This window comes from Rhipicephalus sanguineus, chromosome 3, assembly GCF_013339695.2.
Source record: "Rhipicephalus sanguineus isolate Rsan-2018 chromosome 3, BIME_Rsan_1.4, whole genome shotgun sequence".
Classification (NCBI taxonomy): domain Eukaryota; kingdom Metazoa; phylum Arthropoda; class Arachnida; order Ixodida; family Ixodidae; genus Rhipicephalus; species Rhipicephalus sanguineus.
In genome coordinates, this window is record NC_051178.1 from 133,995,830 (window position 1) to 134,015,341 (window position 19,512).

The window sequence follows — 19,512 nt, forward strand, 5'->3', positions numbered from 1 at the left end:
CCTCGAGAGGGAATCTGACGGAGAGTTTTGGTTTCCTTTTTTTTTTCCTTTCTCTTTCTCTCCTTGCCTTGCACTCAGAACCAGGGGCATAGCCCCAGCCGCTTTGGAGGGGCCAGGTCGCCTGTCCCTCAGGGCTACTGCCTGGTATGTGTCGTCGCGCTCGTCATGTCACTGCCAGTCCCATTTTCTCACCTCTCATCATCTTGCCTTGCGCAGTGCCCCATCGTTTAATGTTAGTTTCTCGGTTGGCTCGTTTTGCACTTGACAATCACCAGTGTGCTCCTCCCTCTCTGCCATTTCTGGGCGTCGGAAAACACCACCACCAGGCCTGGCACCATGTCGTTTCCTTTCCTAAGTCTCACGAAGGCTGTGGGCTCTTTTGCGTCTTGCACACTTTGCCTCCTTGCCTGCCCCCAATTTTTCTTTTCTTCGGCAGGCTGTTGATGCATCATTCCTTAGTTCTCCATATTAGTGACTGCAGCATCGTAATTTGCGACCTTCATGCAACATAATCATCTTTTGCAAATTAAAGGCAAACGTGTGATGGAGTTTTCAAAATATGCTGTGTTGCATCTTCAATGTGCGTCGAAACAGCACGTCTCAAGTAGGAATTAAAAAAAAAATTTACTTTATGCTTTTTGTTAGGTCGAGCTCACTTTAACTGCTGGGCAGGCATAAATCTTTCGCTTGCTCGGCAGGGGCTGCATTTTACAATTCTGTCTCTGTCATTTCCTTCATAATGCGTATCCAAGTAGTAGTGATGCATGTCGGTGACTGGACCACCTTCTGTCTCTCAGCGAAGAAGGGTCAGCATTAAAATGAACATGTCCACTCCTCTTTGTTGCCTTTACTTTTGCAAAACATATTGCTTCTATATTTCTTGAATAAGTTCTGCTGTTGTACCGAGTGGCTTGTGTCGTTTACGAAGTGTAGCACACGAGATTCATCAGACTATATATAGCATCTTATGTCTTGTGCATCTTTGCTTGCCCTAGGTTCTTGCGCATGTTTTAATTTTAGCCTTCACTTACTGCCGTTCAGAGCATCCGTCGGAAACCTTTCGGAGCAGCTGGTCTAGTAGCTGAATAGAGCTTGTAGCGTGGTACGAGGACATTTAAAGAAAAATAGGTGCTGACTGTGACTAAATTTGACGTACGGATGCTACATTATGTTAATTTCGTTCATGTAATGTGTGCATTCAATCTTCGTAGTTAAATATTGTGAATGTTTCAGACCTGTTAAGTGTTTCGAGCATATTGCAATAAGCATTCGTGATAATGCATGGTCTTTCTTGAATGTGCTCTAATTTGCATGACATTGCCTTGCAAGCTGGATAGCGGGCTGGAACTAGCATGCAATTCACCACTTGCCGACTCATAACTACATCTCGGAGGCTGTCATTGCTGTAATCATTTAATCTGCATAGAGTCTTCGTTCCATCAGTTTCATTTCAGCTGGCCTGTTGCCGGCTAGTGGCAGCGCACTCACTGCACCGTTTTGTTCCAGGGTGGCAGTTCACTAGTGTCCCCGTTAACGTCCGCACTCAACAGTGTTGATTATTCGGGGCTGATGGCACCACCTCAGAGGCCTGCGCACGTGATGATGCGGCAGGTCCAGACAGATCTCACCATCAACAAGATCAAAGAGCTGGAGAGCAAATCGGCCATGGACCTGGAAATGAGGGACAACCGGATAGATGAACTCCAAAGAGTGAGTCGGTGCAGCATTGTAGGACTTCTCCTTTCTTTGAAACTTTCTTTGGCCAGTTTTTCACATTCCAGAGAGGTTAACCATCCCGAAAGGGCAGCATGCTTTGGAGCCTGTTCTGAAGTCACTGTTCGGTTTGTTGCACACACAATTCACATGTAGTTTGGGAGATAGAGCCTTTCATAAGGGGAGGCTTTGGCGAACTAGCGCAGCAAACATTTTTTGTAGTACAACTAGCCTATAACAAACAGTTTTTACAAACAGCAAGAGTGTAAAGACAACCTGTGAGGCTAATCTTGATTCTTGTGTTGATGCTTCATTACAACATCTTTAAATGATGGCAGTTCCTGCGTCGACACTGTTTTTCTTCATTCACATCATAGAATCTAAGCTTCTTAAGTATTTGATAGTGTAATTCAATTGCTACTAAAGTAAAAATTGCCATCCTTGCTTATTTCCGAAAAATAAATCTTTACAGTTCATGAAAAAAAAAATTTGCTATTGTGCAGGATGATGATGTCACAATCTTCAATTTTGTCAACTGTGGTCAACCCTACAGGCTTCTGCACAACTGATGTGCTATATAAACAATTGCAATGTTTTGATGTCATTTAGTGACTTCTTTACCTTGGCATGAGTTTTGTTATGGCCTATCACATTCAGCTGAAAAATACATGTTTCTGTTAATTTGCAAAGACTGATTCTGCATCATTGTCGACATCGTATTGTGTTGTAAAGTTGCACCTCCCGACTGTTAGTGCATTCAATTACCGTTGCACATGAACTGTGCACCAGGAACATGTTGGGCATCAAGTTGGGCTTGTCCAAACTTCAAGAGGTAGAGAGTCATTCTCATTCATTCTCATTCTCAGATTCATTCTCAAATACAGCCTTGTGGTGTTTGTGTACAGCTGGTACAGTCCCATAATTATAATGCTCTTGTGTTTTGCAGGGTAGTGAAGAACTGCGGCGGCAAATTCAGGGACAGCAGAAGCTAATACAAAAACAAGAGGAGCAACTCCTCAAGTGTATAGATGTTACAAAGCAACTCCTTATAGAAAAGGTAAGCTTTCTGTCTTTCCCATTCCCCCCACTTTTTCCTCAACTGTTCAATGTAGTTATTGCTTACCTAATTCAATTCTAAACTAGTTCCAATTGCTCGTCCGCTATACTTTGCTTGAGCATGCTTTGTACACTCAACATTCATAGTTATAAGTTGTCTTTGTACAACTAACCTAGGCTGCATTGCTCAACTACTCTGAAGCCATAAGACTTTGTACGGAGACGTTAGCAAGATCGTGTTTTCTTTGAAATATTGCCATCAACCCAATGGCACCGGCAGACATCTGATTGCATTAGAGAATATCACTAACGAAACACTGCTTAGATCAGCAATATTTTTATTCTTGGTTCCATCATGTGGTGCTGACGGGACTGTATGTAGTGTGCACCATGTACAGTTGCGTGCAATATGAGCAATAACATTGTGCCCATGGAGGAGGGGTCACGAAGCCTACAAGGAAGCTGCGAATGCTGAATTGTTTTAGTAAATAAGTCGATGCCAGTGTGCAGTGTGAAGGCCACCTCAACTATAGATACTGTGTTGCAGCTCATGTTGAGCACAGTCAAACATACACATGCATGAAATTTATGCTGTTCTCCTGTACAATTAAAACTGCCATTATGTAATGGCTGCTGCTAAAGAATGAAGGCTTAGCAGGCAGTTTTTAGAAAAACTCATTGTTTGCTCATATGACATGTATAACATTGGAAAAAAAACTTCTCTTGTTTCTTTTACAGTCGGCTATGGAAAAGAAGCAGTCTCGGCAGAAATGCATGCAGAACAGGCTAAGGCTAGGTCAATTTGTGACACAGCGGCAAGGGGCGTCATTTGTTGAAAATTGGGTAGACGGCTACGCTTTCAACGATCTTTTGAGGTAGGTATTTTTTATGTATCTGTTATAGAATGATCACGGCTTCGAAGTCGTTTGAATCAGGCAATGAAGAATGAAAATCTGTAATGATTATTTACATTCCGATTTCCATTCTCTGTTTGAAGCGATATTAGCCAGATAAATGGCTGGAGAAATTTAATCTTGAATTATGTCTCTGACTCGGCCATGTTCGGGGTATAGGACAGTCATCAGACAAAGGAGAAGATTGACTTATGTGTTTTGTGGCACTGCCTCCACATTGTGCATTCTGTGTGTCTGTACTGCCACTGGCGAACTAGTGCAAACTATTGTCTTGGTGCTGGTTCCCCACAGGAAGCAGGAGCAGATCACGTCAGAACGGGAAGAAATTGAACGGCAGCGAAAGCTGCTGTGCAAAAAGAAGCCCACGACAGGGCAGCCCAAGGGAAAGGGGGCGGTGGCATCTAACAATGGGGCAGGTGCAGCCTCCAGTGGGCTGGCCAATGGAGAGTTTGTGAAGCCGGAGTCTCCCAAGGACCTCGCGCTTCTGCGGCTGTCCTGGTACGAGTACTACGAGCAGGAGGAAATCCTGAAGCTGCGGCAGGTGTCGCTGAAAAAGGAGGACACCGACCTGCAGCTGGAGCTGGAGAAACTGGAGCGGGAGCGAAACCTGCACATTAGGGAGCTCAAACGCATCCACAATGAGGACCAGTCCAGGTACGGATGATGGCGCCATTGCCCTTGCTTTCTAACCTGGGTGTCGTTGAAACTGCTCGTAATTTCATGGAGATAATGTGAACAGCGATATTCTCGTGCAGCCATGCTGCTTGTTGCATTTCAAGGGTGTGCTAACTGGGTGCCATTTGTTGAGCTGGAAATACTGTGGTGGTATCGCGAAAATAAGCGACGGATGAGAACGTTAGGTTGGGCATGTGTTACCATTGAAACTTTTATCAAAATAAATAGATACTCATGATGCATACAAAGATGGAGTAGCTTTCATTGGTTCTATACAATGGCATAATGTAGTGCTGTGCCTTCAGCTTTCTACATTTAATATTTCATTTTCAATATAGAACAAAATAAGGATTGCATAGGATTATCGTATGAAACAGCTGTTTCCTGTCCTGAACCTTCTGAGCAGTGAACAGATTGGGTTGTTCTTGGTCAGTACTTCATTTTAACATGATTGAGAGTGTGCGAGTTACTTTGTACAAGGGGTGTTCAAATGAAAAGGTACAAAGCGACGCTGTAGGTATAAATGAAGACTTTATTCAAAGTATACGCCATAGGCCTGAGCACAACGATCCCATTGATGAACGACCCGAAGGATCCCTTGTTCCCAGAACTCCTGTGGCCGTGACGAGACCCAGTCCTTCACAGCATCCTTGAGTTCGTCGTCCTAGTTTAAGCGCTCCCCTTTCAGGTGTTTTTTCAGGGGACCAAACGTGGAAATCTCAGGCGATTAAAGGGGTCATGAACCACTTTTCCAGGTAATGATCTAATGACCTCAGTATCGGAGTTTACTGCCTCCCGAATCGATTGTCGCAAAAATTTCTCGAATCCGTCAAGAATGAGCGGAGTTACGGGGGTTTGGCCCAGGCTCTCAGCGCTTTCTCTCTTTTCTCGTGCCGACGAGCGCACTGGAAGCTACATAGGGAGGGATGGCACGGGGGAAAGAAGTTACGTCAGCGCGCGTCATGAAACGCGATCGCTCTCCCGCTGTGATTCGTTCGAGTGCGCGAATGCGGCTACCATGTACTGAGGAGTGCGGCGCCGGCAAGTGGCAGCACCCTGTGGCAAGAAGTGCATCTGATTCGAACGCCGCTCTGGATTTACGTCGGCTATCGGCCAATAAGCATGCTATGTCTCTTGCGACGTAAACTGGCAGATCCGCGACGTCAACGTGCAGACGCCCTGCCCACCGACGAGAGTGAGAACCGGCCTCTGTTTCAAAAGAGGGTGCCTGGGGAAACGGCAACTTCGCGTTCCGCTTGTGGCCTTTACGCGGCGCGCATGACTGTAATATTTGGCAAAGCAGTTCATAGCCGTGTCAGCTTCCCACAGGATGTGTTTTTTCAACAAGCCCAAGGGGTGCTTCATGACCCCTTTAATGGTGGCCGGTTTAACACCTTCCGCTGTCAGAAATCTGATAACGCCCCACTACTCCTCAATCGCCGAATTTTGCAATGTGAACGTCATCCTGGCCTCACATGCACTGCCGCATCAATTGGACGGCGCTCTTTATAAGAGGCTCTGCTCTCTACTGTGCATGCAGGCGCCCCCGCATCCTCCAATCCATGGCAGGGACTTCAATCGCATCCCTAGATGTCTCGCTACATTCTCCCATAGCGGCATAGGCATCTATGTAAACGGTCATGTTGTTATGACGTTTCGTGCCTTTTCATTTGAAAAGCCTTTGTACTAACCTTGAGCACAACCTTCCAGGTTTAACAACCATCCAGTCCTAAACGAGAGGTATCTACTACTAATCTTGTTGGGCAAAGGTGGCTTCAGTGAAGTACACAAGGCAAGCATATTTTTGATAAATTGTTTTCTTGTTTGCACTTGTATTTTTTTCTTTATTTTTGCTTTGCTGAATTTGATGCCATGTTTTGCTCATTTGCAGGCGTTTGACCTTAAGGAACAGAGGTACGTTGCCTGCAAAATACACCAGCTAAACAAAGACTGGAAGGACGACAAGAAAGCAAACTACATCAAGTAAGTACCTTTGGGATCACTGGCTGTCATGCTGTATTTAATGGGTGCCAATCCTTCTTATAGAAGTAGTAGTTTCGTGTGCTGATCAAATATGTGGGAAGGCTATAGAAAAGTCATTTCCATGTACTTGCTTCTTTTCTAGGCACGCATTAAGAGAGTACAACATTCACAAGTCCTTAGACCATCCCAGGGTTGTAAAGCTTTATGATGTCTTCGAAATAGATCCTAATTCGTAAGTACCATTCATAATTTTAAGTGGTGACCTGCCTCTTCATCAGTATTTGTCAAAGGTGTAACAGGTAGCGATTTGTGCCCTCTGGTTTCTCTTCTTTTCTTTTCCGCTATTCAGGTTATCATCTTGTGGGGGGTAAGCTGTCATTATGTGTGCACTCAAATTTTGTGTGAGATCTTTCACTGTGTTCTCTGTATTGATGGCTACAGCTGCCAGCTTTCTGTCACATCTATGCAAGGCCCACATCTCATGTCAAGACAGATTGGCATTGTTTGACATGCAATTGTCTTGCTCCTCCTTTTCCTCCTCTTTTGTATCACACAACCGTGTCACGCCTTTTAATTCTCCTATTTTATCAGAATTCTGTTGTAGAAAGTGTTTCGAGGCTAGAGAAATTCTTATTACTATGTTGCGACCTTTGGCTATAACAAAGTGGCCTCTCCAATTCTCTATGCCTTACCATACGGGCATTTAAATGACTCGCGAGGGCTTTGACCGGATTAATGACGTATCTAAGACCATTGATGGACAAAGATTACTACCTTTTGCAGTGGCTTTCAGAAGCTAAAGAGAGGGACAAATAAGATGTGGCACCGTGCATCATCATATTTCTAGATAATGTGAAATAGCTGTTTTTTTCTTTGGTTTGTATGAGGCAAATTTCTCCTTGCGAGAAGATGTAGGCACAGTGTTTTGTATAAGCCTTTTTAAAAATTATTTCGAGATTTGCCATAGAATGCATGGAAATTTAGTATAAACCCGCATTTGTGTACTCTTTCGTACAGAGTTGCAACTCGTTGCAGTACTTGAAAGGAAACATTCCTTACTGATTGTAGTTAGCAGTAGGTTCGAAACACGCTTTGTAAATGAGCAGTAGTTGAATAAAGAAATAGTAAATTGCCTGTCACATGAAGCGTTGGAAATTTGTGATTAGCTTTTAAGCGTAAAGGATGCCTGCTCCTTGACTAGGACATTTTGTGACGTAGATAACTTGTTTGTTTTAAGGCCCAAGCCAGAACAATCTTGGGAATGTAATCAGCAACCTTCCATGGAAAATGTGTGATGTGCTCGTAGGTTCCAGTGGTGTCTGTCTTGTGCCTGAGGGTCATTGATGTAAACACAAATTGTAATGCGGAATCGGGAGACATCGTGTACATTCTGGCAGTAATGTTCGCTTGCAGCTTTTGTTAGGCGGTGCATTTTTAACCCTTAACATGCTGTTAATTTACCTCTTTTGAAAAGACAAGAGAGCATGGCCACAGGAAGTTATGTCGTGAAGATGACCACGATTTGCTTGGGCATTGTAAAGCCATTGTAAACTGGGAGAAATACGCCTCTGCTACGTCACTGAAATAACCGAGGGAAATATGTGAGCAAGCTGATCTGTGCGTGCCCTTTTTCTAGCATCACTATTGTCATTTTGGTTCTCCAGTCTAGTCATTCCAGTTCCCTCGTTAAATCCCTTGTTAGCCAGTTTGCATCTCACTCTGTGTGTGTGCATTCTCTTTCTACAGATTAGCGTCTCTTGCACACGGGGCCTCTCACATTGTGTCCTCTGCTTTGTGTCGTTTGAGCAGCTTCTGCACAGTGCTGGAGTACTGTGATGGGCACGACCTGGACTTCTACCTCAAGCAGCACAAGTGCATCCCCGAACGAGAAGCACGCTGCATCGTCATGCAGGTGGTGCATGCCCTCAAGTACCTCAATGAAATCAAGCCACCCATCATACACTACGACCTCAAACCGGGTTAGTGATTGTCGAACCCTTTCTCAACTCGTCAGAAGTCTTCTGTGGCGTCTGGCTTATAAGCAGATTTTTTTTGCTCTTGTGCAGCTTCAGACATGCTTCTGTGAATAGTGTACGGAATATTCATCTTGAAATGACTGTGAGCCTCCATGCTATTGAAACATTAGAGTACATGTTAAAATAGATGCTAAGTTCCCACAGCAGTGATTGTTTGTATAATTATTGGTTATTTAGTGCCTCAGGACAAATGACTACATATTTTGTGCATGCCTGCAAGGCTCAAAAGATGTGCTTTGTTCTTAGTTTCCCTCTGCCCTCAATCACTTTTCTGGCTGACCCGTCTGTTCGCATAGAAATTTTGTAGTACAGCAGAACTGATTGTACGTCCCCCTGTTACGTGACGACCCATATTTCATGACAAATCGGTTTGGTCCCGGCGAGACCCATATAGAAATAGTGTATTGAGAACCTCAATTATACGAAGCAATTTTACGCCAACCCTGCGACGTGCAACAGCTCCCTCGTACTGTCTGTGAAAAAAAATACCGTATTTACACGAATCAATGCACACCCAATTTTTACGGCTTCAGAAAAAAAATGCATCTTAATGTGATGCCATATTTCTGTCCTAAAAGTGAAGTGAAGAGAGTGAGACAAATACAATGTGCCTTCATGGAATGGGAAATTTATTCACCTGGGAGGTCATCTTCTGCAGTGACCGAGTCTTCCTGGATTTTAGATCACTTCTCAGTACGCCTCAGTCGTATGCGTATGCAAGGGCCGTCACACAGGCAAGATCAATCTTATGTGGAGTTGCTTGGGATTGTTCCCAAGGTAGCCTTTGACACTCGGATAGTTTCCTGTTTTTGGTCTGTAAAAAGTTATTCTGGTAACATGCAGCTGAAATTGTATCTTTTTTTTTTTTGCACTACTCGTGGTCACACGCAAAAAACAATGCGACATAGCCATCTTTGGCATGCCAAATAATTTTCCTTGACGTGACATTTCATAATGAAAGCAGCACATCGCAAATTGCTCATTACAATCGCATATAACACAGGTTGCAGAACAAACTCTGAAAAAAATGTTGCTGTGGTCTTATTCTGTTATGGGTATCTTAATTTGTAGTGCCACAAATCACTCAGTGCTTTCAGCAAATGTTTGCGGTCAGAGTGTTACAGTACTGTTCTTATTACAAGAATTTAACGTTTGGGTGGTAGGTCCAGTATTCAAAGCGCTAGAATGCTGTACCCAGTAATTTTTTAGGACATGTGATGGGCGTCGGTGAAGCCACTTATGAACACAAGAATTTGTTAATTTCTTCTTCTTCTGTTTTGTATGGTGATTTTCTTTTTTATAGTCATGTCATCTTCAATAATGCATGTGCAGGTAACATCCTCCTGGGAAGTGGTAGTCTAAGTGGAGAGATCAAGATCACAGACTTTGGTCTCAGCAAGATCATGGATGATGACAACTACAGCCCCGAATACGGAATGGACCTAACATCACAGGGTGCTGGCACCTATTGGTACTTGCCACCTGAGTGTTTTGTAGTGGGCAAGACGCCACCCAAGATCTCTTCCAAGGTTGATGTCTGGAGTGTGGGTGTCATCTTCTATCAGTGCCTCTATGGCAAAAAGGTTGGTGTCCATTTCCTTTTTTCCCATAATGTATTTCTCTCTAGGTGCCGTATTCTGGGGCTACCGCTTGCTGCGACACTGTCACTTTTGCAAGATTCTACAAAATAAGTGCCGGTTGCCAGGCATCTATGAACAACGTTTCTGGTTCATCATCTTGGCACAGTTGGCACAGTACCAAACAAACTGTTGCGACCCATAAGCAGTTAATGCGTCCAGCACTGGGGTTGTGAAATCCTTCAAAAGTGGCAGTGTCACCGTAGGTGATCGTCTCAAACTACACCCCCAGGATTAGGCCCATTGCTGCCCCAACTCTTATCACCCATCGAAATAGTCCAATGTCATTGCACCTGATGGCCGTGGTGGCATTTGCAATTCTCAGCATCTGGTTTCATTGTGAAGTTAATCTTTTTTATGCTTGATAAGTGACACTACTCCCCTCCTCTTGTTAAAATATGCTGCAAAGCTTTGCTATGCTGTAGGTTACAAACTCGACAGAAATTTCATATTGTGCTATTCATGATGGTTAGATTGCGAGCAGGTTTCTCATGTTATTACCGTGATGCTGGCGGCTGTCACCGCTTTTCTTGTGTGCTTGGGTTCAAGGCAGCCTTAGGCAAAAAGCCAAGGCCGGCTGCATTATGATGATCGACTGACAATTAGGCCAGAAGGAGAGGGGTCATTTTGGTGCAAAGTGTCACTGTACAACCTTATTTATTCTCATCTCGCCATTCCTTCACCATAAGGGATGGAGGCCAGTAGATTGTCATGGCAAAATAATAATAATAATAATAATGATAATAAAGCCACATGCTTCCAAATAAAGTTTCAGGGGAACCTCAGTTATACGTCTGCCGGTTCCGTTATGACCCACATTTTGCAATGAATCAGTTAGGTTCCGGCAAAACCCCCACATAAATAATGTATTAACCCCTTAAGTGCAGATTAAAATACTACAAAAAATTGTTCCAAAATTGCCAAATTTTTTTATGATGTGAAATGCTTCAGTAACATGTTAAAAATAGAAAAAAACTTGCGAAAACGTTTTACAGCTAATTAAAATGCTTTATTCATCATATTTTGCACTGTCATCTAATACCCAGGCCCGTAGCCAGGAATTTTTTCGGGGGGCCCACTTGCTAAAGGCCTTAAAACACATATTTTCGTTATTTATTTGCAGTACCCCCCCCCCCTCAATCTGTGCGCTGGTAGCACCCCATACCAGGGGCATTTGATGGGTATTCCGAAATACATTTCAGCAACTCCAGAAAGTATGGGTCCCAATTAACTTCTCGTCGACAAAATGTGCTATTCCTCGACAGTTCAGTGCAAAGATGAGTCTACCATCCTTGTGGTAGCATGCCGTGTTCGTGTATAACGTGTGGGAGACGCAAAGCGCGCATTTCGCCACTTAGTATGCAGCCTCTCATTCAATAAGAGCGCCAGTCACGGAACCCGTGCTACCGTCTATGTTTTAAATAGGAAAACACCATTTGACGAGCTGAGCTCGTCAAAAGCTTCTTGAAACATTGCTGAAGAGCCATGACGAGCACAGCTTGTCACAAGCAAAAAAAGTGACAATTTCTCATCAGTTAAGGGGTTAAAAACATCAGTTATAAGGCGCAATTTTACGCCAACCCTGCATTGTACGAAGGCTCTTTAATACTGTCCGAGAGAAAAAAAAAATTGCCTTTTTTACTCCAATCTAAAGCCGACCGAAGATTCGCAGGTGCAAAATAAAAACTAACGGGCCCCTAGGTGCTCATTAGAAAATCTAGAGTGAGGCAGTTAAAGTATGCCTCCTTAGAAAAGAAAATTGATTCTCCTGGCAATTCATGTGCTTCTGTGAACCAGTTTTCCTGGCTTTAAGATTGCTTCGGATACGCCTCGATTGCATGCGTATCCAGGGCCGTTACCTAGACAAGCTCTGTCAACACAGAGTAGCTTCAGCTAATCTGAAAGCTCGTCTTTGAGATCCGGATATTTTCACATTTTTGGCCCTTGGAAACTTTTCCTGGTCGACATACAGCTGAAGATCTCCTCCCTTTGTTTGCTGTGCTCGGTCACAGGCCATGAGCATGCAAAAGAGGGCACGACGCAGCTATCTTCACCATGCAGAATAACTTTCTCTTGACGTGAGCATTCATAGTAACAGCGGCACATCACCAATTGCACTTCACAAGGGAACAAATGCGACCCACACGCAAGCATCCTATGCGAACTCTCAACAAAATGTGCCCCGTCGCCATTATTTGATGGCGATGACACTGTATCTGACTCTTCTGATGGGTGGCTGTTGCAAACGCGGTTTCGGTTTTGTTTTTACATGCAGACAATTTTCGGACTCAATTAATCGAAAAAGAGATGTCCATTTGATTTGATTTCTTTTTAAAGTTAATAATAAAAATTCGCTCACAACTTCAATTAAATGCTTATCTGCCATTTCCAAAAATAATTTAATCTACCTTCCTTGGAGAAGTGCAGGGTCATGCCGTGGGCTTATTCAGGCGGTCTGTACCTGTTTTTTGGGCAAGGTAGAGTGTCACTGCCTGTATTCTTAGTTTTTCGATTATACGATGCCCGGATTGTACGACTGTTAGGCGCGGTCCCCTCAAAGTTATATAAATGGGGTTCCACCAGGCACGTAGCCAGGATTTTTTTTCGGGGGGGGCCCAAGGCCTAATTGTTCGAAAGAAAGTATTTCCACGGCAAAAATAAAACAAAAGTTGCCCGGGAATATAGAAGGCTGGACGAATTTCGGGGGGGGCCCGGGCCCCCCGGGCCCCCCCCTTGCCTACGTGCCTGGGTTCCACTGTACAAAGTTTCTGCAAACATACTTTGCATTACCACTGGTGCAGTGACTGTGATTTGCTCATGACATTGGTCCACTTCTGTATGTATAAGGGTTGCAGCTTATTTTTAATGCAGGATGTGCCAAACCTTTATCCGGTTTTGCATAACCAATGTGAAATCTGTGGAGGGGCCACATTAATACAGTAAGAGCTCGTTAATTCGACATCCATTAATTAGGAAAGTCAGATACTAGTTCAAACGAGTTCTTTGGTCCCGGCAATCATGTATATTGTTTAATGGCATCAAACTCTCGGTAATTCGGTCATTTTCGGCTGCAACCCGGTTAATTCGGACGATCCTTGGAGTGTGCCAAGCACGAAGCGCCGCCAATGTGAACTGCGTTGATGCTATGATCGTGCTTTAGCGACCACAGTTTTGTCCCCAGCGGGTGCGACACTCAGTAGCTTCGTTGTGACTTCGGGCAATGCACGCGCCGTGTCGCAAAACTTAAGCATGGTGGAAGTGTTTGAAGATGAAGAGCTTCAGCCACGGTCCACGTGCTGACATAAAACTCACTTGCTACATTGTGATGGACGAATGATCAGTTGGCGGCCATTTTTCCTGTGAGAAAATTTTCGTCATATACACGTGGTCGTGTTACTGGTGGCAATACATAATAAGAGATGAGTTCAGAGAACGTTTCGGCTTAAGACACAGGGGTCTTGTGACGTGGTTGCATTGTGAACGAAGTTGCGAATAACATAAATTGCAGCTTTTACACTGCTCTTATGCAAAATAAGTACTGGATTTACGTATTTATAAAGAAAATGAAAATGCATTGATGTAATATACACTTGCTTATTGTTTTCTTGATACTTTCGATAGTTTGGCATTAGGTTAATTTGGACATTTTTTCCTGTTCCCGTGAAATCTGAATTAACGAGCTTTTACTGTACTTCAGAATCATGGATAAATGCATCTGTGCCTCTAGCATCACATCTTTGCTATATTATTTTGCCGTTATGCCTTTGCCTATCAGTAACACAAGCTACTGTAAGCAACACACATGCATTGTAACGACCAGAGAGGTCTGCACAGGCTGACTTTCATTGGGTAGCCACGTGAGCCAATCAAGTAGATAATGCAGTATTGCCTGTGCCCATTTCCATTCATGTGTAGCCTTTTAGCAGTGAGAAAACTACGTTTCTTCAGCTCTGTTATGTTGCTACTTAAATATAACACATTTAGCATTTCGGGCCTTCGACACACCTACTATCAGCATTAATTCGTGCACTGCATTTTCAAAACAACTCCAATGCATTTTGTTTTCCGAACTCTCCTGCATATGCAACAAGGGCCTAATTAAGACTTAATTATATACATTGGGACTATCTTGTGCTTATAATTGGGCTACGGAGTGGCTGCACTTTGCACTTTTATGTATTTACATGTATAACAGGTGCTCTAATCGGTTACTTGCTGTCCACATTGCTGATATTAGCCTTGTTTATCATCCCTCATGTTGATGTCCCTTACGTTAAAATGTCCTCACACCGCTCTTATTCATTTGCAGCCTTTTGGGCACAATCAGTCCCAGGCAACAATATTGGAAGAAAACACAATTCTGAAAGCAACGGACGTGGAGTTTCCCGCAAAGCCTGCTGTCAGTAATGAGGCCAAGGTGAGACATTGCATCATGGCGTGTGTTACAAACAAGCATTGGCAACACTGTTGCAAAGGTTTTAGTTTCAGTACCCACAGCAACTAATCCAACTGAGAAATAGTAATGCTCACTTGCTTCATCATTTGTAAAATTTGGCAGCTGTGTTGTTTATCATATGTAGAGACAGCATTTTAAGGTGGGCACAGCCATGCTCACTCCTATACTCAAGACAAATTTTAATGGCATGCACATATCAAATGAAGATACAGGTCTTACGCTGTGGTCGCATTGGGAAGGAAGTCTGCAGATTCATGCAGTAAATGAAAAGTGCTTTGATGTACTAGGTGTTTGTTCATTGCTTTCTTGATACGTTTGGTAATGCAGACTTCCTTCCCAATCTCATGACATCCTAATAATGGCGTTTTACTGTACCACTGGTTAGCTTGATATTATACTTAACTGACAGTAAAATACCGCATCTGTGCAAGCTTTTAGAATAAGTCAATGAGCAATTAAACTGGCAGAGCTGTGCATACCTTGTACTTCTACATATTGTCGCATTGTTATGATCGTAAGGAATAAGGCAACTATGACGTTTAAATTTAAGACTGAACTGATCAGTTGGCGAACTTGTGCCCAGCAATACAACAGCGCAGAACAATGATAACAATGAGCACAGTTTTCAAAAATCGAAATCTGATCTATGGATATAACACATTGGCTATACCTGCTGGTGCTGATGCAAGTTCCAATATGTACTGCACTATTCGCGTTGTGCATGCAATCTGATTAGAACAGTCAAAAAAAACATTAGGGAAGGTTGTGATACATTCAGACCTGTACTGCACCGAGCGATAATGCATGCAGCAGTTTAAGGCAGGAAGATGTTGTAGTGAAAATGAAAAGCAAGTATTCATGTCGGTATGGAACACTCAAAGGTAACATTTGCCTAGTTTTAATAAATTGATTTCCTGAGGAAATGCATATGAAACTAAAATCGAAAAAGAAATGCTGAAAGAGTCTTTCTTTTCTTTTTCTTTTTTCTCCTGTTACAGCAATTCATCCGCCGCTGCTTGCAGTACCGCAAGGAAGACCGCATTGACGTGTTCAGCTTGTCCAACGAGGAGTACCTGAAACCGAACTATTCAAAACATGGGCGGCAGGCCAGTGTTTCAGACAAGTCGTAGCCAACGCTGTTGGCCTAAGGAAATACCTTTGACACTAGCTGGAACAGAGATGAAGCATATAAAAGAGAAAGAAGCGCAGCGGGAACACGTTGGGCAAGTGCGCTGCCACCACCGTCACCACCACCAGACGAGAGCAAAAACCAAATCGGCGACAGTCGCGCACCGCTCCCAGAGCGGCACCCTCCCCCGGCAGTTTGTTGTTGCTGTTGTTCCGGGGGAAGCAGCACTTCCTGCCTGCGTGACGAGGCAGAGATGGTGTGTGTTCCTTGCCACGGCAGTGAGGCGAATCACGCGAGACACGTGTGCCGCAGCCGGGGAAGCACGTTAGACACTGTATTAGCGGAGGGAGGGGACACGTCGACCGGACTGGTGACAGCGCGTCCTCGCTCCTTTCCTCCCTACACCGCTTCCCTCTGGCATCGTATTCTCTCTCGCTGCTTGTGTGCTCGCTCGCCCGACGCGTCCAGCGTCGGTGTTGTGTGTGCGTGTATGTGTGTGAATAGGCGTGTATCAATGAGGGGATTTGCCTTCTCTTTCTGTACTTCTTTTTCCTCCTCACCCCACCCCAACTCTACACAAGTCTAATCTGCCTGCTCTCTCTCCTCCCATCTTCGCTATCACGAGACACGTGCTGCCAACTACTCGCAGTGACTGCGAGTTGTGCCGAGTAAGATTGATTGAACGGACCATTCCGCTGTGCTTAGTGGGATATCTGCCTTCTTTCTTTTCACCCTCCCCCCCCAATCATCATTACTGTTGACACCTCATTCTTTTTCTAACTTGGTGGTGTTCTGCCTTTTTTTGAGAGAGGGATGACATAGCAGGGCCCACTTTGTGAATCAAGTGAAATTAAATTCCTTGTGCCCTAAATATTGAGAAGTAATGGCAAGAAAGTATGGAGAAAAGTATGTACTGAAAGTATTGTTCCCTGTGTATTTGGAGCTCGGGGTTTCTTTTGTCATTATCAGTAGTTGAGGCACAGCTGAAAGTTACCTTGTGGTGGTCGATTACTTGGATTAATTGCATGTAGGCAGACAGTAAAACAAGAAAGGCGATGATATTCCCCTCATTCTGAAACATGGCTGCATTTTCCTTCTGGTGTCATCAGATGAACCCAGTCTATCGAAAAGTCCATAATTTCATTGCATTACTTTTTGGTGTTGCCATTTCATTAGTTCAGCAGTAGCATCAAGTGTCGCTCATGTGCAGTGATAAGTCATTAGTACTGAAGTGTTTTCTATTCTCTTTTTTTTATGTTTGTGTGCAGACAATGAAGTGTTCTTTAAAAATCAAAAAAAGTAAATGTGGCCTTACAATGCCGTGTTATTTCAGTGTACAGAGCTACGCCTTTCATTGAACACGGAATGTAAAGCAACTTCTTTTAAGTGGGCTACCTGGTTTCTTTTGTTCCTGGCGGCAATACCTTTCAGAGTATGCTTTGCAATTTGCTCTTTAAAAAACAGGATCAACAGCACAGAAGCCAAAGGAACCAGTGTCAATAATAGTCCTGAAAAGTTGCATAATTACCTTCATTGTTGTAATTTGAAGGCTTGGTGCCCAGTGCTGCAAGATTAAGCTCCCTCCTTTTTTTGAACAAAACCTAGGATAGCGGGGGGTCCATCTTGTTGTATGCATCAGCTTTTTTTTTTCTTTTTTCGACTCATCAGGAATTTTGACACTGGGCTCGGGCTTCTGCCCTGGCCGTGGAGGTATGTTAAATGCCTCATCCCAATATTTTTGTTCCACTATCTCTTTACTAGTATCTTTAAGCTGGCACTCTGTGTGGAACCTTGCAATGCACTGTTGGCTGAACATGCTGCTGTTTGCAGACTGTGCTAATGGCCCATCCCACGAGCTCCTTAATTTTTTTTTTCTGAAGTTATGAGAGTATGTTATTGTGGCTTGTGACAGGTGTTTCTTGTAAATGTGTTCAGTTCTCTTTTGTAGCATTTTTTTTAAGACATTGCCTTCCTTTTTCAATTGTGCATGTATAGGAATCTAGTGAGGACACAGCAGATTTTATGCGTTTGTTGAAAGGACGACATGTTAAGAAACATTGCGTAGCAGGGAGCATATTGTTAGTGCATTCTTCTAAGATTCGCAACCTTATTGTGAAAGCCTAACTTTTTTTTCCTTTCTCACATGGGGAACAATGCAAGCTTGTTGGTTAAATCTGTGGGACAGACTAGATGCTTCTTCCTGTTTGAAGGAGTTGTATCCTTTTAGAGATTGACTTTTTTTTTTTTAGGAAACTATTCACCTGTCGTCTCTCTTTTTTGTGTGTGTGTGTGATGTTGAGTCAACTCGGGGAGCACACTTTCTAGTCAAGCCCCTCTGTCCTTTATACCCCCCCCCCCCCAATCCCTCATGCCCTCTACACACTAGTAGTTGATATCTACAGAATGAACAGTGGCACTTCTTGCCTGTGTCTATACTACTACTACTACTCTGTGATGACTTGCTATACTGCCGTTAGAAACCACATCTCGGCACACGCTGTACTGCTGTCGAGGTTACGGAGCTCTTGGGATGGACTGGCCAGAGAGCATGTGGATCATGACCATCGTCATCGCTACCAGTGTCATCAGCTGCCTTCTCCTTCCTCCTTTTTGTTCTGCCGAGTCGCAGCAGAGGAAACAAAGAGACTTTCTGTTAATAGATTGTTTTCTTCGTTACTACCCCCCTCCTCCACCCCACTCTGCTCTCCAGCACGAGCACTGCATCACACGCAGGCTTGCAGGAGTTGCGGAAGCGTGTTAATTACTCTTCAATTTCTGCTGTTGCACATTGTGCACAAATGAAAGAAAGAGAGAGAGAAAAGGATGAAGAAAGGGAAGTGCTTCACTGAAGAAGTGTGTACAAAGCAGTGTGTGTGTGTGTGCGTGCAAGCTGTTCCCACCTACTCTTCTCCCTTCTTTCTGATTTGGGCTTGTTGGTACATAGCAGAGACATTTTTTAAAAGAAAAAAAAAGTGAAACAAGCAGGTCGGGACAGACGGACTGCTTAGTGTTGCTGCTTTGACTGCTTGAAGACTGATGGCTGCCTCCAGCCACCATCGTGATGATGCCAGGGGCATGCTAAGTGTTTTTGTTGGGAGTGGAAGGACTTTAGCTGACACAGAAGCAACCATCTCCGAAATTCGTCTGTGGGGATGTTTCTGTGTTTATTTATTTTTAAGTTTTGCCCAGTAAAAACGAGGAAAAAAAAAGATGCTGAACCAATGATTGTGCTCTTATTTTTTTTCTTGTGGTCTGCTCTTCCGACTATGTTTTACCTTGCTTAATCTGTTATGCTCACATAATTTGATGTGTGGCTCGCAAAGGTGAGTGCGCTGTTTACTTTTATCTTGAAAGAAAACTTGGGCTTGTAATGGCATAAAGCGCCCACCAGCAAAAAACTGGTGTGTTAGAGTTGATAGTCCCAGTTTGTTCTTGGACAAGGATATATCCACCCAGTCTTAGTTCTTTTTTTTTCCTTTGCAAAGGAATGGTTAATCCTGTAAACAGCTGGCACTTTTTATCTTTCAGTACAAACGATTGCCACCATCCATTGCTCTAATGAGGCCTCATGAGGTTACAAGAATTAATGTGCAGTCATGAGGTTACAAGAATTAATGTGCAGTAGGCCTTCACAGTTTTCTTTTTTAGGAAGGACACAAATGTGTCTTGAGACCGTGGTGCAATTTTCAAATATTCACTCTTCACATTCATCGCGGAGTAGTCTCGCAATGGAAACACGACTTGGCACGTAAAACCCCAGCAACTTGCTTTTCTTGCTTACCAGTGGCGATCTTTCAAGTGAATGCTTATTTGATAGACAGCAATGATATAGGCAGCTTGCTCAGTCACTGGCACATATTTTCAGTCTCCCGAGAAAGGGAGGGAGGGGGGGGGGCGCTTGCTTGGGATTTTA

The 19,512-nt window shown here is 43.7% G+C and overlaps 1 protein-coding gene across 1 annotated transcript in view; it reads left to right on the plus strand.

The window, feature by feature from the left end:
* Nucleotides 1–18,557, plus strand: part of LOC119387180 (serine/threonine-protein kinase tousled-like 2) — a 61,703-nt gene extending 43,146 nt beyond the window's left edge. The window contains 12 exon segments of the mRNA XM_037654492.2: nt 79–144; nt 1,507–1,710; nt 2,660–2,770; nt 3,508–3,644; nt 3,975–4,337; nt 6,069–6,150; nt 6,250–6,341; nt 6,484–6,573; nt 8,151–8,320; nt 9,710–9,960; nt 14,324–14,431; nt 15,469–18,557. Coding sequence (XP_037510420.1) covers nt 79–144; nt 1,507–1,710; nt 2,660–2,770; nt 3,508–3,644; nt 3,975–4,337; nt 6,069–6,150; nt 6,250–6,341; nt 6,484–6,573; nt 8,151–8,320; nt 9,710–9,960; nt 14,324–14,431; nt 15,469–15,600 — 1,806 coding nt within the window. The 3' untranslated portion in view covers nt 15,601–18,557.
* The last annotated feature ends 955 nt before the right edge of the window (nt 18,558–19,512 follow it).